This window comes from Pseudorasbora parva, chromosome 7 (assembly GCF_024679245.1).
Source record: "Pseudorasbora parva isolate DD20220531a chromosome 7, ASM2467924v1, whole genome shotgun sequence".
Classification (NCBI taxonomy): Eukaryota; Metazoa; Chordata; class Actinopteri; order Cypriniformes; family Gobionidae; genus Pseudorasbora; species Pseudorasbora parva.
The window spans coordinates 32,814,257-32,836,755 of record NC_090178.1 but is presented as its reverse complement, the minus strand read 5'-3'; the positions used below and the strand labels follow the sequence as shown (position 1 = coordinate 32,836,755).

Here is a 22,499-nt window from a genome sequence, read left to right as displayed (position 1 = left end):
TTCAGCCAATGCTGTCTATGGAGGGGTCAGAGTTTTCGGATTTCATTTAAAATATCTTAATTTGTGTTCCGAAGATGAGGGGGAGTAGCCTGGGAAAACCCAGACAACTTCCGGCAAATTTAGATTTGCTCTGCAAGTTAGTCTGGCAAAGAGCTCATTCAAACCATAGACCGTAAAAAAATATGGACGACTCAACATCATCCGTTTCCGCTTGGCAGATTTGAAGCTTTCAGGCGCCCTTGCACGGCGCGGACATCTTGGGACCGAGTCTGCGCAGTAGCGATTTCGGGACCGGAGTTGCGCAGTAGAGCGCAGGAAGTAGAGCAGGAAGTACAGTCGCGATATCAAAAGCCCGCCCACACTCTCGCAGATGCAGAACAATTAATAATGTTGGTGTGAAATAAACAGTTATAGAAATGTAGAAATTAAAGCTAAAGCTCTAATCTGCTCCCAAAAATTTCGAAAAAAGTCCGTTAGTGCCTCAGTAACAACTTCACTCAGAGAAGCCGTCAGTCTCAGCTGTCAATCATGACGTCACACCCCCCGTTTTATAGCATCAAATAACTAACTCAAAGTAAACTTATTTTTAAAACGAACACCTGAAATGAAATCATCGTGATGATAACTGCCTTCAGTGACATAAACTAACTTTGGGGAAACATTTTTGAAGTGTAATTTTATTATTTAGTTTGCCTCGCGTCCATTAGAAAACACAGAGGGGCGGCTATACTGGGACCGGTCACCGGGGGGCGATCGAGGCGCGAAAGCTTCAGTAAATGAGAGGGAGACTGCAGGCTTGATTCAAACTCATTTCTAAATCTGTCAAAATCGCGGCACTAATCAGAAACGTTGGGACGGGCTTTACACGATAACGACAGCGCAGCGATGGTGAAGGAAGCAGATTTTATACATTACAAAAATCAATTCCGCCGTGGAACATCACTCGTTCGAATCAGCTAACGCGTCTGTTTTAAGCTATTTAAACTTTTCTTTTTCGTTAAACCCGAGCAAAGAACTACACTCGGCTACCAGTTGTGGATTAACATTACACCAGCTACTTTGACGAGGAGGATGGGGAGGGAGTGTGATCATGTGCTAACACCACACAGTGGTTCTGGATCTGGCCTTTCTGTGCTTATTTCCTCACACTAGATCTGGTAATTATGTAAAAATGGTACATAAATAACTAGCGTAACTATGCTCAAGTCTGAAAATGTTCTAACACATCTGAAATGACTGAATTTGAATAAAGTTTGTGAGACACAATTTTCCAAAGAATCATCAATATTTTATTTCCAAATGTTGCAAATCACGTTCTAATCGCAATACAAATGCCTTACAACGGGGGCAAATGCGATCAGAGCTTGATGTTTTCTGTTCGACCGTCAATCCGAGATGTTTCAGTCAGTCTGATGCTATTAGGGTTTCTAAATTTTGCAAAAATGTTGATGGAGTGGCGGTGGACACTATTATCAGCTATTATCATATTTGTTTTACAACAACGGCAAAAGTCGTCAGAAGCCATTGCAAAAAAATCTTCCTCGAAATCACTCAGATGTCTCTCCGCTCTGCTTATGTCATCTTCATTCATCGCTCTGATTGGTTTTAGGTCTATCCAATTGCGCCCATTTGAGCGACGTCTGTTGGTGACGCCCCTTTGGAAATGATTTGTCTATGAAGCTTTGACAGACCATAACTCAGTTACTACTGAGAATGGTCAAGGGGGTAATCTAGCACTCGGAAAGCGTTCCACCTATAGGGGCGGCCATTGCTAACCAAGCCATCACCTGCTGTTGGCATGCCATTGACTCCCATTCATTTTTGCGTAATTTTGACAGTGAATAACTTCACATCTGAGACGTTTAAAGACTCCATTTGTCCATTGTTTATTTATAAAGACACACAACAATGTATAAAAGGCTCCATTACCTTGTATCTTACACTATCGCCCCGTAGAAGCTGTTTTTGTAAAAATAGGCTAACGATTGCGTCATAACCAACGCGACTGTCGCACAGTTGAGAAATTACCATATAGACAGGAGGAGATGCTCGCACGCAAGACAGTCGGGGGGACGTGGAGACATGAAGTCTGATAAAGTCAAGGGGGAAGAATGGGGAGAAGCCCATAGTGAGCCAAAAGCAACGAGACAAAACATTTAAACAACGTGATTCAGATTTCACTTTCCACAACTACTAGAAGACCTACAACAGTCAGACAGGTTGCTTACGTCACATCTACGTCGTCAAACTCAGCCTGAGCCTGCGCAGTTCGCTCAGCCATCAGGAAGTGAGTGCTTCTAATTGACTTCACAATTCGCCGTTGAAGTCTATGGGGTCGCTGTGTCCATTTCTTTTACTGTCTATGAGAATGGTCTGGTTTTAACCAGGCTAGATGGGGAGTAATAATGACTGAATTTTCATTTTTGGGTGAACTTAATATCGAAGTTCATCCTGATAAAAAAGGACCTTTTTTAGACCAATTAAAAGACCATTTTGGAATACAAATAGAAATGTAGGAGACAAGTCAAGAAAACATGTTTGTTTATTCGACACATGTCCATGAAGCACATTCAGTAATGTGAATGGTATCAAAGGAACAGCACAGAGGCCTGGACACTGATTGACCAAATACTTGACCACACTGAAATAAAAATAGAACATGAGCCACTGGATGCCATGGTGAACTCAGCCATTACTGAATGGAGCGAAAGCATCTGATAATTAGACAGGGTAATGGTTTTTTCAGTAGGCGATACGTATTTAGAAAACAATGAGGTCAAAGTGCAAGTGATGTTCCAGTTATGGCAGAGATGTTAAACTGGAGTAACCAGACAGAAGTAAGACAAGCACTCAGTCACACAACACACACACACAGGCCTATTAATAGAGTTATGATCATGAAGACTAATGATAAACAGGCAAGCTTACATACAAAGAAAGTAAAGAGTAAAGAAAAAATGTATTACAATAACAAGCATAAGTGGGTAATTAAAGCAACAATTGTTTATTGAAATAGAACCCAGGGCTACATATCTACGGTTCTGCTAGTAACAACTGTACGTATCCCTAAGTTTAACCTGCAATACCTGAACAGGGTTCAATCCCTCACCTAAAAGAGACGGAGACAATTTTATCTTTATGCCTACTATGAATACAAATTGTCTGACTAAATTTGGTCATACATCTTATATGCTAATCAATAATAATACTAATAATGTCTGTGATACTAATGCTATGCAATCATTAAGCATAAATGAACATTTAAAAAAACAAAAACAAAGAAATGAACACTTTTATTCCTCAAAGATGCATTAAATTGATCAAAAGTAATAGTAAAAACATTAAAGGCCTACAGTTACAAAATATTTCTACTTCAAATAGATTATGTTTTGAACTTTGTATTCATCAAAAAATCCTAAAATAATAATAATCCGTTTTCACAAAAATGATTAAGCAGCACAGCTTTTTTCCAATTTCCAAGAAATGTTTCTTGTAATAATTGTATTATTTCACAATATTTCTGTTTTTACTATACATGTTTTGATCAAATAAATGCAATCCTAGTAAGGGACAACCAAAAATACCATAAAAAAACATGTGCATTTCTTTTTTATATGGAACACAAAAAAAGATATCTTCTTTTCAGAGGAGAAAGAAATATATACAGATTTGAAATAGTGAGTAAATGATAACAGAATTTACATTTTATGGTGAACTATCCGTTTAAGTGACAGAATCTGTAGCCACAGAACTCAGCATAAATATCCACAGATTTTAATTGGAATATCCATACAGTAATTCACAAACTCCCACACTTTGATGTTAGTTTAATAAATATTTTGCATTATTTGATTATGCATGCAGCTTTAACAGTAGCCAAGTTTCCATCCATTTCTTGGGCTGTTATTTCATCATGAAAATGCATTTTAAAAAGTTTGTAAAATTTTCATCCATTTGGCCTTTTACCTAGACTGGGTAAACCAAGCCTGATCTGCCGGTGATTTGATTTCGCCCTGCAGCTCAGTCTGGAAACCTGTACTTTAATTTGCTTCTGTTACACTTTTGCGGGAACCAATCACAGACTGGCTTTTTCCACCTGGCGCGCTATTGGCGGGTTTAACATGATGACGGACGATGGGTCGTTGCCCGTTGATCACGCCTCTTGTGGTCTGATTGATTGAAGGACTATTCAATTGCGTACAGAGTCATTTGAACTATGCTCGTTTATCACTCCTCTTGTGCAGTAAAATACAGAGCAGACTCCCCAGACCAATGTTCAATTTAAATTGAGCTTGGTCTGGTGATAGCTGGTGAATTTTACCAATAAAATTGTGAGCGTAAAAAACAAATTGTTGCATAAGTAAAAAATAAACCGTATTGTCACATGTGCAAAGAGACATTGATTCAATATCTAATTTTAGTAATAAAGGTATCAGTATCAGTAATTTTTCAAATGTTGAATCAACGTTCACGATTTGTTGTTATTGGTTTTTCAGCTTAAAAAAAAATTTGTTTTTACTCTGGAATAACTAAAACTGAGTTTTCTGTTTAGCACAACACAACAAAAACAAAAAAACAGCGTTTTCTGTTTTCATTTTCATTCTTTAAGATACTTTTAATCCCTGAGAGAAAAGCTGCCCTGAAACAACTGTAATAGGCAACGTAAAGTTCACAGAACCATAAAAAACATTTTCACAATTTACATTTTGTTAGGTCATTTCACTGAAGTAATTCTGTGAAGTTTTTCACATTTGAAGAATTGACATAATTTATGTGCTAAATTTTAAAGAAAAGAAAAATATTTCTAAAATTATTACAAAATATACTTGTGTTGAGGGTAATCCGTAATCAGAATTACCTTTTGCAAGTAATTAGTAAAGTAACGGATTTTCAAATTTAGAACAAAATATCTGTTACTTATTTGAACTGTTACTCAAGTACATTTCCCATGTATTAACTGACACCTTTCTTGTCCCCATGAAATCGTAAGTAAAGTTCAGATGCGTGGTGTGCGCAATTACACAAATATACTTTATGTATTTAAAGCTGCAGTCCGTAACTTTTTGCACTCTAGTGGTGAATAAACAGAACTGCATGCACATTGCAGCCGGAGCTATTTCTCTCTGTTTATATCTATGGCGGATCACGTATGGACTGTGCTCCTCCGCAGCGGTACCTACCGGTCTGGCCTGAAATAGTCCCGATATAAACACTTATTATAAGTGTACCATAATGATTCAGGGTAAGACAAAAACACGGTTTGGAAAATTGATTCATGTTGTACAGTCGCATTATATAATTTTTGTAAATCTTGAACACAAAAAAAGTTACGGACAACAGCTTTAAATTCACTTTATTAACCAACGTATTTGCTGCTTCCATTCAATCATCCAATTTAACCATCCTAAAATGACTTTAGCTAGACATCACATTTGTGTTTTTATTGCTTAAATAAGAGTGTTGAACTTTCTTCTCCTGTCCTATTCTTTTGCAATTCAGAACAGCAGTACAGCTAAAAGGTTTGTATGAGCTGCGCCCTTTACAGTACAAGAGTGGATTTGCATTTCCTTCAGCCTTTTTTGTTAAGAAGCAAACAAGCAAGCTTCAGATGAGAAAAAGTAACGCAAAAGTAATGTAATGGATTACTTTCCGTAAAAAGTATCTAAGAAATGCAACTCATTACTTTTTTAGGAAGTAACACAATATTGTAATGCATTATTTTAAACAGTAACTTTCCCTAACACTGCTCACAAAATCTTACCAATAATAGCATTTCCATCAACTATATCGGTAAATATTGTAATGTGCTAAACCTTTTTTTGCACAAAAAAAAGGATGGGTGGATGGATAGACAGATGGATGAAAACTTGGCAAGTGTCTCAGCTACATTTAACACATTCTACTATATTCAAATATAGAATTACATAGATTGTCTCCCAAAAATCAGCATTGAAAAAGTGGAAAATGTCTACAGATTCCACCTGGGCCTATAACTGTTACTCCCTAAAACCTCAAAACAAGCAGGCTCACTTTCAAAGGCACACCACTGGCAAACCAATTAAAAGAAAAAGAAAAAAACCTGTCCGGCAACATGCTTTAGGTCAGGATGCTTGTATGGTTGTTTAAGAATGAATGGAAAACAGAAAAAAAAGACATGCCTCAGTCATGACAAAAATACTACAGTGTAAATAAGTCATTTACCATAGTTACTACTACGCGCTTCTAAAACAGTTAAGGAACACAACACATTAAAGTCTACAATCCAAACAGTGGCTGATGATAGATCCATGTGCTGTCCATGAGTCAACCCATGAGTTTCCACATGCTGTGCAATCAAACAGTATTTTCTCTTACTTTCAAGCCACACCCTTCAAAAAAATAAATATAGTCTTCATACAATATGTTATTCCATTTCCATACATACAACTAGCTAATTCATTTTTGGTCTGTGCAATTGTGACACCCGTTACAAATGACAAAAGTGCTTCACATAATCTTAGTGTGTACCATGATAAACAGTGCTAAAACTTAAATAAATATGAAATAAGTACATTAAAAAATACAGTACATAAAGAGAAACAACTTGAAAATGCTGCAGATTTTTAAGTGGTTTCTTGTTTTGCAGTGGCTCTAGCAGGCATTCTGACATTCAATACGAAACACAAAAGTTCTCGCAACAAGTAATTTGATTTCTGAGAGAGGTTTATTTTTGACAAAAATAGCTATTTGTGTATGATATTGCTTGAGGTTATGGCCCAGTTTCACAGACAGGGCTTAGATTAAGCCAGGATTAAGCCTTAGTTCAATTAGGGAATTTAAGCAGCTTTTAAAAATGTGCCAAAAAACATTACTGGTGTGAATTTTGAGACAACACAATGCACTGACATATTTTAAGGTATGTCAGTGCAAGTTTCTTTCAGTTAAAACAGCTAAAATAACTTAAGCCTTGTCTATGAAACCAGGGGTAAGTGAAACCGTCCCATTTCTAAATAGTAAAATCGCTCATACAGGTTGCAGCCACAGGGGGTCACTGTTGTGTCTCTATCAAGTACTTGCTGGAGCCACTGCAGCTCGTGTCGATTCCAAAAGATCGCCAGGTTCAATCAGCCCACTGGGTCGGTGATGCAGCTCTCCTCATGTCGACATGACCTTCTCTATCAATCCCTCTATATTCCCCCTCACACTTTCATTTCACCCCCAGGTCGATCTGTTTTCGGTCATTAAGTCTTTGACCTCATTTCAATCTGACTGACCTGAATACATTCCCCTGCACTCTGACTCGAACTTTAACAACTCAAACGTCAGCCTCAATTCAAAAGGTCCTTCTCTACAAATCTCCTACTTTTTGAGAGTAATTCACACACTGTAAAATATAAAGTACAATCAACTTGGATGTTTAAGTCATTTCAACTTAATATTACATTAAACTGACTTTATTTTGATGAGTTGAAGCAAAAATATTGTCATTACTTATTGAGCATGCCATTTTTTTACAGCGCAAGAATAAGTAATGAGTCCAGTCTTCCAAATAAAAAAAGCCAAATTGCTTTTTGCAATCGTAAATTGGGCCCCGGTTACACTGCAGGGCGTTTTTGCCTTAAAACTGCGTTTTCTTCGTCTACATTGGTGTTTCCACGGTGTTTCAGAAGTGATGTCTGTCTACACTTGCTCGACCGAAAACGCATGGCACACTAGGCATGTGTGTGTGTACAAGTGTAAACAGTTGTCTTTTGCGCATGTAGACAGCTGCAGTATTACACAATACAGCGTTTAACTGCACAGCAGCTGCTAAAAAGGGCCACAAAGTCAGCAAAGCATGCAGATCCGTCTTCGTGTTATTGTTTACACGGTCGTCGAGGCTGGTATGTTACTTAAGGCCATTACATACTCCACAAGAACAGAGAAAAACAAGAACAGCCCTCCACAAGAACAGGGCTGCGAGAACAAAAGTACGTCATTTTGTTCTCGCAGCCCTGGTTTGGGAGTCCTCGTAGCTTGTTTCTCGAAATATCGTCTCAGCAGAACTTTTTTCTTGCGGGTGTATGTCCCAAGCTTTAGCCGTTGAGAGATACAACATATTGTAACAACAGCCATCAACTTAGGCGTACAATGCTTTTGGGAAACGCAGCCCTGGTCTGATAATATTGTGTCTGCAGCGTACAGAGTGCCGTAATGAGTAAAACCCATGAACAAGTTAGCACTTGTGTAACTTCTGGTTTCATTGTCCTAAAGTCAATAGGTTTTTTGAATTGGTTTAGTGGTTAAATGCATATATAATATGGTCTGTGGTAAACATAAGCTCAAGATATTTTCACATTTTATTCTATGACATAAAATACATCAATAATACCCCCCTTGTAATTTTTTTAACTTTAACGTCTGTTGAAAAAAACGTGGGTGACAACAAATGGTTAAATGGCACTACAGAGGTTGTCTGGAACATTATACATCATTACAGCAGACAGGAAAACTCCATTACAGCCTCGTGTTTATACTCGCTCTCTTGCAAACTCTTCTAAATTTAAACTTTACAACTTGTAAATAAAGATTGAAAGAGCGTAATGGTGGTGCCATTGAAGTAATGCTCATTTATAGCCTACGTTTAGCTTTTTACTTCTGGAAATTGTATTTAGGCATTAAAATTGATTAAAGTTGTGTTCATTTGTAAATATTATCAGGATGAGCAAAAAGTGGAAAAATCCTAAACTTTTGTCAGTCACAATTTATATTCTGCAATTATCCAAATGTCAGGGTAAAAATCCTATTGGCTTTTGGTCAAGGGAACTAGGGTGATGCTAACTTCTGGGTTACATGGCCTATAAATAAACGTCATCTCTGCGGCACTCTTTTGCCTGGACAAACCTGAAATATACAGATTTTAGCTTATAATACCATTAATGTCAGATTTTAATAGAAATGTGAGCGTTTGGAATTTCTGTTTCCTACTAGGATTACTTGAATGACTGAAAACAGCTGTGTTTCCAAGATGGCCGCTGAGTGAGTTGCCTTGAAAAGGACTTTGATAGCATCTGGCTATACAGGATTACGGGGAGTTATAAGATGAAATACTGCACTGGCGCAACCGTTTAGTGAATTTGCCCCACTGTCTCACTATCTTGCTCTTTGCTTCTCTCCTCCCAGGCGGTGAGAGGCCCCTTTCCTTTTCTATTCTCCATCTTTTGTGCATTCTGTCTTTTCTCATCCCATCTTAAGCATGACCTTTTGTCATTAATCAGTCCTACATTGTCCCTTTATGGTCCTATTTGCCTTAGTCCTCTGTCCAAGTCTGTCTTTCCAGGCCTTTGTCCATTTGCTGGTTCTCTCTCTCTCTCTCTCTCTCTCTCTCTCTCTCTCTCTCTCTCTCTCTCTCTCTCTCTCTCTCTCTCTCTCTCTCTCTCTCCCTACCCCCAGTTCAAACTCCTCCCTCCATCCTGACCTTTTTCCTTTCTTTCTCTACCTCCTTTTCTTTCTTTGACCGCTGCTTTCCCCGGTGGCCTTTTATCCCAGCCGCATGGCTCAGTGTATGTGTGGGTGCTCGCTGCAGGAGTCTTGTCGAGGTGGTGGAGTGGGCAGAACGAAAGAGGGTGAGGGAGAGGGTGAAGAACAGGGGGATGGAGAGAATTGGTCAGGACAGGGAGGGACAGAGGAGGAGAGCTGCAGAGCCACTTCATTCTCGTAACAGAAGGAGGAACGGGAGCTCAGGATGTACTTTTTCTCTGCTAACTCTTTAGCGCTGCAGGTGGGTGTGTCTGTGACCTCATAAGTCCTGTTGAAGCATGAGTAGTCCACCTAGAGGTGGGGAGGACACAAGACAAGTGAAAAGCATAACATTAGTAAAGAATGTTGGTTTTAGTTAAGACTAGCTTTAGGTTTTGTTGCTACATAAAACAAATTAAGCATGAGAGATGTGTGCAGGAGAATCAACAGATACATACGCAACAGCATAAATGTGGCTATAAGGTTCTTATAAGGTATCAGATAGATAGATAGATAGATAGATAGATAGATAGATAGATAGATAGATAGATAGATAGATAGATAGATAGATAGATAGATAGATAGATAGATAATTGCAACTTTTAATCTCGCACTTCTGAATTCTGACTTTATAACCCACAATTCTGACTTCTTTTCTCAGAATCGTGAGGTATGAACTTGCAATTGTGAGTTACAAAGTCTAATTCTAAAGGGGGACAAAAAGGACTGACTTTTTTTCTCAGAATTGCGAGTTTATATCTCACAATTGCGAGATATAAACTTGCAATTGTTAGAAAAAGTTAGATTTGCGTGATATAAAGTCGCAATTACCTTTTTCGTGAACAATCTTCCATAAAAAAACCGACTAATCAAAACTGAGTATGTGAACAGAATTAGGATGTCATGGCTGTTTTTTAGGATTTAAATAGTGATCACTCTATTGGTGTAAGCCAATAGAGGCAATAGGCAATAGGCAAAAGGCAATAGGAGATTTTCACATTTTAATTTTCTATAAAAAGTAAAAAAACTTACATAAAATCTAAATTATTAACAATAAATTGAAATGGATTCTATTATGATAAATGGGGCTGGATTAATTGCATAAGTTAGTGTTGGGGGGGTTTAAAACGAATACTATCTGAAACATCAACACAAAGCTGCCTTACAAACACTGTAATGAGTCCCATCTGATGCTTCTACATTTACAACTCCATTTCCACTCTATCACATTTCTCTATTCTCTGCCTCTCACCTGGTAGCAGTTCTTCCTTTCAAAGAGCACAGGCTCAAAGCGGTGACCCCAGAGGATCTCAGAGGCCAGGTATGAAGACCGACATTGGGTTGTCATGGCAGTGGCCTCCACCATGCCCTCCAGAATCACCACCACTTCCAGCTCTTTGTCTCCCTCTAGTGTGCGTTTGTCCACATCAAAGAAAGGGCTCTCCTCATCAATTTCGTGCACGATGGTCACAGGTGACACCAAAAAGATGCGATCTGATCCAGTGTCAAAGCCGACATTGAGGTCGGCATTGTCCAATGGCAGGAACTCACCCTCAGGGGTCACCCGTGGCTGCAGCAAAGGTCAAAAGCAATGTTCATTTCACACAGTTTGGTGTATGTTTGACAGAAATGTCCTTTAGGAAATTTAGATTATTTAGTCATATAATATTTATTAATAGTAATCCATTTTATTCTGACTAAAATAGTCTTTTTTTTTTGTCAATGAAGACATTTTAGCTGACAATAATAGCCATGCAAAAACCATAACATAAACCATAACATACCAAACATTATAGTTTTTTCTACCATTTTGAAACATTTTAAATATATATTTAAATATACTAAAGATTTATCAAACTAAAATTTGATAATTTGAGTCCTTTAAAATATATATCCTGTATTATTCAATAAAAAAAAGGATAATTTGCATAAACTCAATATTTTTCCCATTAACATTATTAAAGCATTGTTAATATCCTGCAGCAGTGTTACTTTTTATCTTCTCATATTTAAGTCAACACTGTTCTAATTAAAATGGCTTAATTATCGCTAGGGATTGTCTTTTACGTCACGTCTTGACAAAAAACAAAAACATATTCATCCGTAATTTCATCGACCTAGTTGACTTGACTTGAGTTATTGTGTCATACATTGACATGAAGCGATAAAAAGCAATAAACGCTCTTTTATGGAAATTTGTGTAGCGTTATCTCATTGGTCCAAAACTGAGCTGCACATAAATGTAGTGGTCATCAAACAGCTGTAATTGGGTTCCATCACATAATTGTAATTCCATTCCATTTTTTTTTTCCATATCTGTAAAATTACAGAAAACAACAGTGTCTTTATGATTGCATGTGTGTGCATACTGTCTTTGCTCATGTATTTTATTTCAGTCTTTTTTTAATTCAGATTAGGCAATAGGCAATAACAAATATTAGAGTTTTTCTTTGGGTTTTTGTCTGATCTTTATGCCAAAAATCTCACCATCTACTTTAGTTTGTGCTTTGTAGACAAACATAAACACCATCCTCACAAGCATATACACACTTACACAATGCCATTCGGATCTACATGTTTAAGATAAACATCAAGATTTAATTTATTGTTAAACAAAACATACTGACACAAATACTTTTAATCAGGCCGTTAAATTAAGTCTCTTTCTCTCTTACACGCATACACGCACACGCGCACACACACACACACACGCACGTCGTGTTTTATGGAGACTTTCCATGGGCGTAATGGATTTCATACTGTACAAACTGTACATCCTATCCCCCTACACTGCCCCTGCCCCTAAACCTACCCATCACAGGAAACATTCTGCATTTTTACTTTCTCAAAAAAACTCCTTCTGTGCAATTTATAAGATGTTTTCCTCATAGGGGCCTAAAAATGTCCCCACAAGGACAAGGATTTCGGATATTGCCATCTTTGTGGGGACATTTTGTCCCCATAACGTAGGGATTACCAGGTCCCGCATACACACACACACACACACACACACACACACACACACAAACACACGCACACAGGTATGACATAGGTATTACAAGGAGAGGGTGAAATATGAGGAAATTGTCCCTACTTTTCAAAATGCTAATAAATCATACAGGATGAGTATTTTTTAGAAAGTAAAAATGCAGAATGTTTCCTGTGATGGGTAAGTTTAGGGGCAGAGGGATAGAAAATAAGGTCTGTACAGTATAAAAACCATTACGCCCTATGGAATGTCCCCATATGTCATAAAAACAAACATCATTTTACACATTTGTGTCCTCATATGTTACAAAAACATGGCCACACACACACACACACACACACACACACACACACACACACACACACACACACACACACACACACACACACACACACACACACACACACACACACATAAGTGAGACAATGGTTGGTTTGCTCTGGTAAAGTTAATCCCCTCTGCAAATCTTATAAACCTCCAGTATGAGGTTGAAGAAAACAAGCCCTCATTACCTACACCAACTATCCAGATGTCATTCTCTCTCTTTTAATCTTTCAATTGCTCTCTCTCTCACATTTCTCATGTGTTCTGCCTTAATGTATTAACTAAAATGAACGAACCATGAGCAATACATTTGTTACTGTATTTGTTAATCTTTGTTCACCTTAGGTAATGTAGTGTTACCAAAACAGTTGTGCTGCCAAATATTTGTGTAAACAGAATGCTTCACCCAGCCCCCCTCCCCCCCAGAATATAAGATTCAAAACAACAACATTTATGTGAAATAGAAATCTCTTGTAATATTATAAACACCTTAAATGTCACTTTTGGTGAATTTGATGCATTTTTTTTTTTCAAAACAAACACATCAATTACAGAGTCTGTGATAATCTTTGAGTGGTAGTGTTCCTTCAGGGTTGGACTTGGTCTTGGTCACAACACATGACTTTGATCTGATCAAAAATTTCAATCTATGTAAGCATTGAAGCAATTGTGTTATGGAAAATTACTTAAGGTTTTCTTTTCAAAAATATAATTCTTTAAATGGGGCTTTTTTCTTTCATTACACATGTTGCCACCCAAAAAATATCAAAATTAATTTTAATTCAGAAATCAACATGCACATCACAGAAAAGGTATAAATCACTGTAATGTAGCCGTGCAGATACGGTAATATGATATATAACGATAATGAACATGCACAGTATTTTAATCATGGCCACTTTAAATTACAGTGAATAATTACTCATTACGAATTCAGATTTTTATAGTGCATTTTAAGAATTCTGTTCCATCAACCTGTTAATTTCCGACACGGCTCTATGCTGCATGGGTCAAAGAGATATGTGCATGTGTTATGACAAATTGGGTCTCTATCAACTATTAGTTAATGATTATACATAAGACAAATATTCATTTTTGGTTATACATAAGAACGATATTCTTTTATAGTAATACAAATATGTATTACTATATAGTGCATAATACACAAAAACTGAACATTTATATTGCTTGATAAACTGTTTATTAATTCATTCATATTTAATTGAATGCAATGTAGGGTAAGTGGAAATACGTGTATAAACTAAGCTATCAGGCTAATTGAGAATCTGTATGCTATGCTAGTACATAAGCTAACTAATACAGTCATTAATAGTCATTATAACTTAGTTCAAACCATGGACGTGAGAACCATTGTATTTTTTAAGACCAATGATATTGGACCCATTCACTTTTACCGTCTTTTAATTTAGCGCATATGTCTGTTCACTTTTCAGAGCGTCATCAGTCTAATTAATTCCACTTGAATGCCCAAATAAATTTAATTCCAGCCTATTTTGAATGATGCATTACTTCCACACTGCTGCTTTCTCAAATCCATATAAATTAAACATAACTCCATTTTTTCTCTACTCGCACCCACGGCAGAGCAATGTAAATAAAGCATCTTAGCATATCTACTGCTCGGGCTGTGTGCTTACTGTCACTAAACAAGCAGGTATTTAAGTGAATGATCATCATTTGTTCGACTTTAGCTTTTAAAGGCATCATGTTGTCTTATTGTATAGTAGGAATTGTAATCAAGCGTTACGGAGAGTGCCTATTAAAAGTGAATAGATGAAGTCCTATCACAGAACTGATTTAAAAGAGGACTTAAAAAAACAAAGGAGCCGTGCTGAATGAAAATGCACATTAACTCTATGACAGGATAAAATGTTGTGAGATTAACACATACTATACTGTGCATCTGGAAATTATGCAGCGCTTCACTTTCTCCACAATTTGTTATGTTACAACCTTATTCCAAAGTTGATTAAATTCATTTTTTTTCTCAATTCTACAAACAATACCCTATTATGACAATGTGAAATAAGTTTGTTTGAAATCTTTGCAAATGTATTAAAAATAAAAAACAACAAAAAAATCTCATGTACACAAGTATTCAGAGCCTTTGCTCAATAATTTGTTGAAGCACCTTTGGCACCAATTACAGCCTCAAGTCTTTTTGAGTATGATGCTACAAGCTTGGCACATCTATTTTTGGGCAGTTTCACCCATTCTTTTTTGCAGAACCTCTCAAGCTCCATCAGTTTGGAAGGGGAGCATCAGTGTATACATATAAAAAATAAAATAAAAAAAAACTCCACTTGAAAATTTTCTAGTGACTGATCACATCTAAAAATTAGGGCTGTACGAGAATAATCAAATATTCGAATATTCGTTCGGTGAGGTGGCATTCGATTTTCAGTTTTGAGATTCGAATATTCGTTTTTTTTTTTTTTCAACACGTGACTTCCGTCGCGGACTCATTCTCACTCATGCTTGAAATAATAATAATAAATTAAAAAAAACACAGCAACATGCTTTCAATAAAAGCATCGCACATTTTAAAGATTTAAATTAACAAAAAGTCAGAATAAGACAAAATAAATCCCTTATATAGAATAAAACTAATTCTAATAGATATTACATTTTGTGTCATTTTAAAAACAATTCATTTATTCTTATTCAACTGTTTATAAGCATGCTACCGTGTTCTTTATTTATTACAGTTCATTGAAATCACTGTGTGTTACTAATTTAATTTCTGTTTTGGGATTCATTTGTTTTAAAGAAAGGTTCGTTATTAATACCTTATTAAAGTTCTTGCTCTCAACAGACTTTGTGTTTTGTATCACTTGTGCACTGTCCGTTTTCGAAGCATAAACCTGCCCGTGTAATGCGTACCGGAAACTGTTCTATTTAAAAGATTATTAAATGTTTATTAATATTTAAAGAATGTGTGCCACCTGATCATATTGCACCAAATGCAACACTGCACTCCACTGGGTCTGCCGCAACACATTTACGATGCCGAAGAGTGAAACGTGAAGTCGTGAAAGATGATACAAATGCAAACCGACACTATTATTATATATTTAGCCCCACCCACCGAAGCTTCGAATATTCGATATTGATTGCCACCTAAGCTTCGAAGCTCAAAAAATGGCATTCGAAACAGCCCTACTAAATTTTTCAGTTGGTAAAATTTAATTTCTGTGAATTGATGCAATTTAATCAACAGAAATTTAATTTGGCAAACTAAAAAAATTAGATGTGATCAGTCACTAACATTTTTTCAATTGGAGACATTCATTTTTTTTTTACAGTTCAGCCAATTTCAGATCTCTCCAGATATGTTCAATGTTCATGTCTGGGCTCTGGCTGGGCCACTCAAGGACATTCACAGAGTTGTCCAGTAGCCCCTCCTTTGTAATCTAGGCTGTGTGCTTATTCATCTTTCCCTTGATCCTGACTAGTCTCCTAGTTCCTGCTGCTGAAAAACATCCCCACAGCATGATGCTGCCACCACCATGCTTCACTGTAGGGATGGTATTGGCTCGGTGATAAGCGGTGCCTGGTTTCCTTCTGACATAGCACTTGCCATTCAGGTCAAAGAGTTCAATCTTTGTTTCATAAGACCAGAGAATTTTGTTTCTCGTGGTCTGAGAGTCCTTCAGGTGCTTTTTGGCAAACTCCAGACGGGCCGTCATGTGCCATCTGGCCATTCTACCATACAGACCTGATTGTCAGAGTGCTGCAGATATGGTTGTTCTTCTGAAGGGTTCTCCTCTCTCCACAGACAAACACTAGAGCTCTGTCAGAGTGACCATTGGGTTCTTGGTCACCTCCCTGACTAAGGCCCTTCTCCCCCGATCACTCAGTTTGGCCAGGTGGACAGCTCTAAGATGTGTCATGAGCCCCTTTCACACTGCGATTCCGGCAAATACACAGATAATGCGACCAGGCATTTGTTCCCGGGACGCTAAAATTGGTCCATTCACACTGCCAGCGAAATGCCGTAATATGTGCGCTTTCACACACAACGCTTAACGGTCCCGGGTCGAGTTGACACGTGACATCCTGGCAAGCGATCTCAGCTTCAGCGCGGATAGTATGGAGCTCCGTGGTCTCGACTTGTGTCCAGTTTGCACACATTTCTGCTTGTTTAATTTTAGTTTATTTTGTATACGAACACTCTCTGCGTTTAAAACACCGACTAGCTCTTCTGGCACTGCAGGGTTGTATTATTAAAAAAAAACAAGCTCTAGGAGTCGCACGATAACTACGTACACGTTGCGGCATTAGTTTCGGCTTTTGTTCACACAGCGCTCGTCCCGGGTCGAATACCGCAATATTACTAGGTCCCCGACACGGGTCGAATTCGGTAATCAATCCCGGGACGTGGTTGCTTTCACACAGAAGGCGACCCGGCAATGTTCCGGGAATATTGCGGGTCTGACATGCAGTGTGAAAGGGGCTATGGTGGTTCCAAACTTCTTCCTTTTACGGATAATGGAGGCTACTGTGCTCATTGGGACCTTTAATGCTGCAGAAATGTTTCTGTACCCTTCCCCAGATCTGTGCCTTGATTAAATCCCATCTCAGAGGTCTACAGGCAATTCCTTAGACTTCATGGCTTGGTTTGTGCTCTGACATGCACTGTTAACTGTTGTGGGACCTTATATAGGCAGATGTGTGCCTTCCCAAATCATATCCAAACAACTGAATTTACCACAGGTGAACTAAAATCAAGTTGTAGAAACATCTCAAGGATGATCAGTGAAAACAGGATGCACCTGAACTCAATTTTGAGTGTCATAGCAAAGGCTGTGAATACTTATGTACATGTGATTTTTTCCCCCATGTTTTTATTTTTTAATAAAGATTTCAAACAAACATCTTTCACCTTGTCATTGTGTATTAAACTCACAACAATATTATATAACTAAGCCCGAAAGAATAGAACTGTGAAACCAAGGCATATAAATTATACACACACATATATACATATAATTTAGTTTTTTTATGCTCATTAATAATTCTAAATTAATACAAATAAATAATCAAACTTTTGGAAAGATTGTGAATTATAAACACAATTTAAGCATGGTCTGAGTGGCCCTAAAAACTACAAACAAGTACCAATTAATTTCTTTATAGATTATATAACAGCAACTTGGAAAACAAAAAAAACTGAAAAGTAAATATATTTGAGAAAAGAGCATAATGTAATAGCCGCAGACCCGTAGGGGAACTAACTTTACACAGCGGTGAAGCAATTTCGAATTCTTGTGAAATTGCCCTATGTTTGTATTTTTATTGAAATATTACTCTGCAAATAAAAATATATATAAAATGGTTTTATTAGTTAAAGGGTTATTTCACCCAAAAATTAAATTTCTTTCATTAATGACTCACCCCAATGTCATTCCAACCAGTAAGACCTCTGTTCATCCTCGGAACACAGTTTAAGATATTTTAGATTTAGTACGAGGGCTTTCATTCCTTTGAATGTAAGTGAATGCACACTATACTGTCCTTTTCCAAAAAAGGTAATGAAAACATCATCAAAGTAGTCCATATGTGACATCAGTTGGTTAATTATAATCTCTTGAAGCATCGAAAATACATTTTGGTCCAAAAATAACAAAAACTACGACTTTATTCAGCATTGTCTTCTTTTCCGTGTTCCTCAAATAAAGATTAAAACGGTCATGAATCAGCTGATTAGGATTCCAATGTCACATGATTTCAGTAGTTTGCCAGTTTGACATGCGATCCGAATCATGATTCATGACCGTTTGATTCCTTATTTGAGGATCCAAAATAAGAGAAGACAATGCTGAAAAGTCGTAGTTTTCGTTATTTTTGGACCAAAATGTATTTTCGATGCTTCAAGAGATTCTAATTAACTAACTGATGTCACATATGGACTACTTTGATTATGTTTTTATTCCCTTTCTGGACATGGACAGCAAAGTGTGCATACACTTACATTCAAAGGACAGAAAGCCCTTGGACTAAATATAAAATATCTTAAACTGTGTTCTGAAGATGAACGGAGGTCTTACGGCTGTGGAACGACATTAGGGTGATGTCATTAATGACATCAGTTTCATTTTTGGGTGAACTAACCCTTTAAGAAGAATTAATTAATTAGTTAACATGAACTTAACATGAACTAACCCTTTAAGAAGAATTAATTAATTAGTTAACATGAACTTAACATGAACTAACCCTTTAAGAAGAATTAATTAATTAGTTAACATGAACTTAACATGAACTAACTAACATGAAACGTGAAAACACGTTTTTGTAACTTAATTCAATACCGTGATAATACAATATACAATAATAAAAGCTTCAGCAATTAGCGTTAAATTAAAAATATATATACTGTCACATGCCAACTGTAATGTAATGTGTGAACTTATTCTATATTATATTTTTTAACAAATAAATAGACATGACAAAAATGTGGTTACTAACTCGCCTTACTGTATTAGTTGAGTATTAGTAGACTCTTACGGGCAGGGTTAGTAGAACAAGGGTTTAGGGTTAGCGGAACAAGTTGACATGTACATGCAAAGTTATTTATAGTCCATTGAATGTTTGTTGGCGGACCATCACAATAAAGTGTTAACAGATATTAAGCAGACAGTCTGCTAATACTCTGCTAATACCCCAGTGAGGTTTAGTTGACATGTAGGTGCATAGTAGGTATTATAGTGAGCAGAATGTCTAAAGGAGACAAAAATAGTTACCAATACAAGAACAAAATTTCAGCCAAAAAACACACACATCTCACTGACCTTAAGTATCTGTGCTCGTACATGGGCCTCCACCAGGTGGCTCTTGCGCAAGTTTCCCACTCGCCACATCATACAGAGTTTCCCGTCCCTCATGGCCACCACGGCCGCATCTGAGAACACCAGTGTCTCGTTGCGCTTCTTGGGCTTGGCGATCTTAGCCATTACCGCCCCAATGATGAAAGCGTCGATGATGCAGCCCACAATGCACTGCAACACGACAGCAAACACCGCCAGGGGGCAGGCCTCGGTAACGCTCCGGAAGCCGTAGCCTATAGATGTCTGCGTCTCCAGAGAGAAGAGGAACGCCGCCATGAAGCTGTTCACCTGCTGAAAGCAGCGTTCCTCCGTCTCTGCCAATGTCTCCACGGGGCCAGAAGCCCCGGCAGGTTGCAGAGGAGCAAAAGAGGAGGAAACTGACAAAGGAGAAGAGGAAGATGATGCCAGGGGAGCCAGATCCCCGTGGGCGGCGGCGATGAGCCAGAACATGAAACCAAAGAGAAGCCAGGAGAGCAAGAAGGAGAGGGTGAACACCACGAGCATCCAGCGCCAGCGGATGTCCACGCAGGTGGTGAAAAGGTCGGTGAGGTAGCGCTGGCCCCTTTCGCTCATGTTGACGAAGGTGACGTTGCAGCGCCCGTCCTTGCCTACAAAGCGCCGCCGGGGCCGGCGGGACTGGCCACGGCGATCGCGGGGCGGCGAGGGCGAGAGGGAAGGCGAGGATGCTCTCTTGCTCCTCCCCCACCTCCCCTCTGCCCCAGACTCCCCCTTGAGTGCCAAGCCACGCCCTCCTCCTTCTCCTCCCCTCCTCCCTCCCCCTTCTTCATCATCATCGTCATCCTCCTCCACATCATCATCCTCATCCCTCTCTCCACTCCTTCCTCCGTTGCTGTGATGAAGGTTGAGCACTTTGCCATTGCAGTTGGAAGAAGGAAGCCCGCCCGAATGGGAGAAAGTGACATCGTCACTTTGCGCCAGTCTCATGACTTCCTCCTCATCTAAAGGTGTGTCCACAACCGCACTGAAGCGCCGCTTCACCCGAGCAGCCCCCATTACTGGCGATAGCAGACAGACTAAAAAATGTCTGGGAAAAAAGAAGCGTACAAGAGTTTGCCAGATAAATCCAGGTTCAAAGTGGGGTCAAAAATTGGGATGCTTTAGTCAGAATGCTCGTGGTGGTATAGATATATCCAAAATATGAGTCGTTGATTATATTCCACAGCAAGGCTTATGGCCTGAAATAGTCCTTATTGTCATTCAGATCCCGGCAACCAATCGTTGCCCAGAGACGGAACACAATCGCATTAGAGATCATCTCTGACATCATCAAAGTCCCTCTTTTGAAGATTCACGTAGTCTCTACTTGAGCAATCTGTCCACCATAGGAAGCAGTCAGCTATCAATAAACCAGTATTCCTGGATTTGATTTAAATTTCCAAAGTTGTTAGATGCAGTGAATAAAGAAAAAAAATCAGTTTCATTGCAGTTTCTCAGCTTTAAAAATAACTTTGACAAGGTCAGTTGGTGGGCAGAGACCAGACAGGGAAATTGGTGCTGCTTTCGGCCTATGCGCAATGTATAGCCACTACATATGAAACAGAGCAACTAAAAGGCACAAACAAACAAGGCGAAGCTCAAGCAGAGCAGAAAGATGCAGAAGGAAAGAAAGGAACTTGATATATAAGTTGTATAACATGAAGAGAAAAGGTCTCAAGCTTTAGAACATATAGGGGAAGTTTAAAAGAACAAATTTTTGACATGCATTAAAACTCTAGTCTAGAAAATATCTGTGTAATTAAATAATGAAATAAATTCATATAACAGCATGCATATACAGACCAATTTTCCCTCTAGGACCTCTTCACATTTCCTTATTTAAATGGACGGATGTTTAAAGACACAAGAGAGACATGCAATTAATATGAAAACTGGTCAGCATTTCCTAAAACGCCACAATTGTGACCTATTTGTCTTCGATATTGAGCAAATATAACCATGGAACACAGAACAAGTCCATTTCTAAATCAAATTAGACATTAAAACAAATTGAACAGTCACATGTGGCATTCTGTCACAGTCACGTAATCCATCTCCAGTCTGGTTTCATCCTGTTTCAAGGCAAGAGCCCAGTTCTCCAAAAGAAAGGATCATTTTGCTCTAGAAAAAACTTTAAGTTCTATAACTGGACAATAGCTAATAAAGAAAGTCCACACATATACAATGGGAAGAGGTTTAGAGTGAGAAGAATTATGACCTGTTGGTGTACTTTGATCTCTCCAAAAGCTTAAAAATGCTAGGCGATGCTTTGAGATCTTCCTCAGAGTCCAAGTCCAATTTGGTCATCAAAAAAGCACACACAATTGTTGAAATATCCCTAAAAGTGAACAATAGGCCAGACAAGCATGAGCTGAAGCACAAATCATTACCTTCGTAGATTTCATAAAGTGACTGAGGAACCAAAAGTTCAGACCTGATAAGTGATGTTACCTTTTCATAAACCTCCTTTGAGAAACCTGTTGTTTGAGGCTTAATGAATGTAATAGAAAAAAAGAATCTTTAAAAAAGGTTACTAGTCATTAAAAGCCCACTTGCGCAGGAACATATCAAAGGATGAAATCAGAAAAAAAAACACTCAAAAGAGAATCAGCCAATTGGAGTGTGGAAAACAAACATTTCTAAAGTAAGAGGTGACAAATGGGTTCATCTTCAAATATCTGCTGCCCTCACACTGACTTTTGTGGTAGCAAATATCCACAGCAAATACAACTCAACAATAGTTTGGCAGGCTCCTGTCACGTTCCTTATTATTTGAGTCTGCGGTTTATGTGTTGAGGACATCCCAATCTCTGTTAACTCCTGGAGAGAAAACATGATATGAAAGTCAATATGAAATTAAAGTC

General features: G+C 38.1%; 1 protein-coding gene across 2 annotated transcripts in view; it reads right to left on the bottom strand.

The window, feature by feature from the left end:
- Positions 1-2,530: 2,530 nt before the first annotated feature.
- kcnj14 (potassium inwardly rectifying channel subfamily J member 14) overlaps positions 2,531-22,499 on the bottom strand; it is a 43,546-nt gene continuing 23,577 nt past the window's right edge. The window contains exons 3-6 of one of the 2 annotated variants that reach the window (XM_067449091.1): positions 22,087-22,455; positions 19,603-21,973; positions 10,730-11,047; positions 2,531-9,789 (exon numbers count right to left, since the gene is read on the bottom strand). In XM_067449091.1, coding sequence (XP_067305192.1) covers positions 9,517-9,789; positions 10,730-11,047; positions 19,603-20,652 — 1,641 coding nt within the window. In that variant the 5' untranslated portion in view covers positions 20,653-21,973; positions 22,087-22,455 and the 3' untranslated portion in view covers positions 2,531-9,516. Of the gene's footprint in view, positions 9,790-10,729; positions 11,048-19,602; positions 22,456-22,499 lie in introns of both variants that reach the window. The other variant, XM_067449090.1, reaches the window with a different exon arrangement.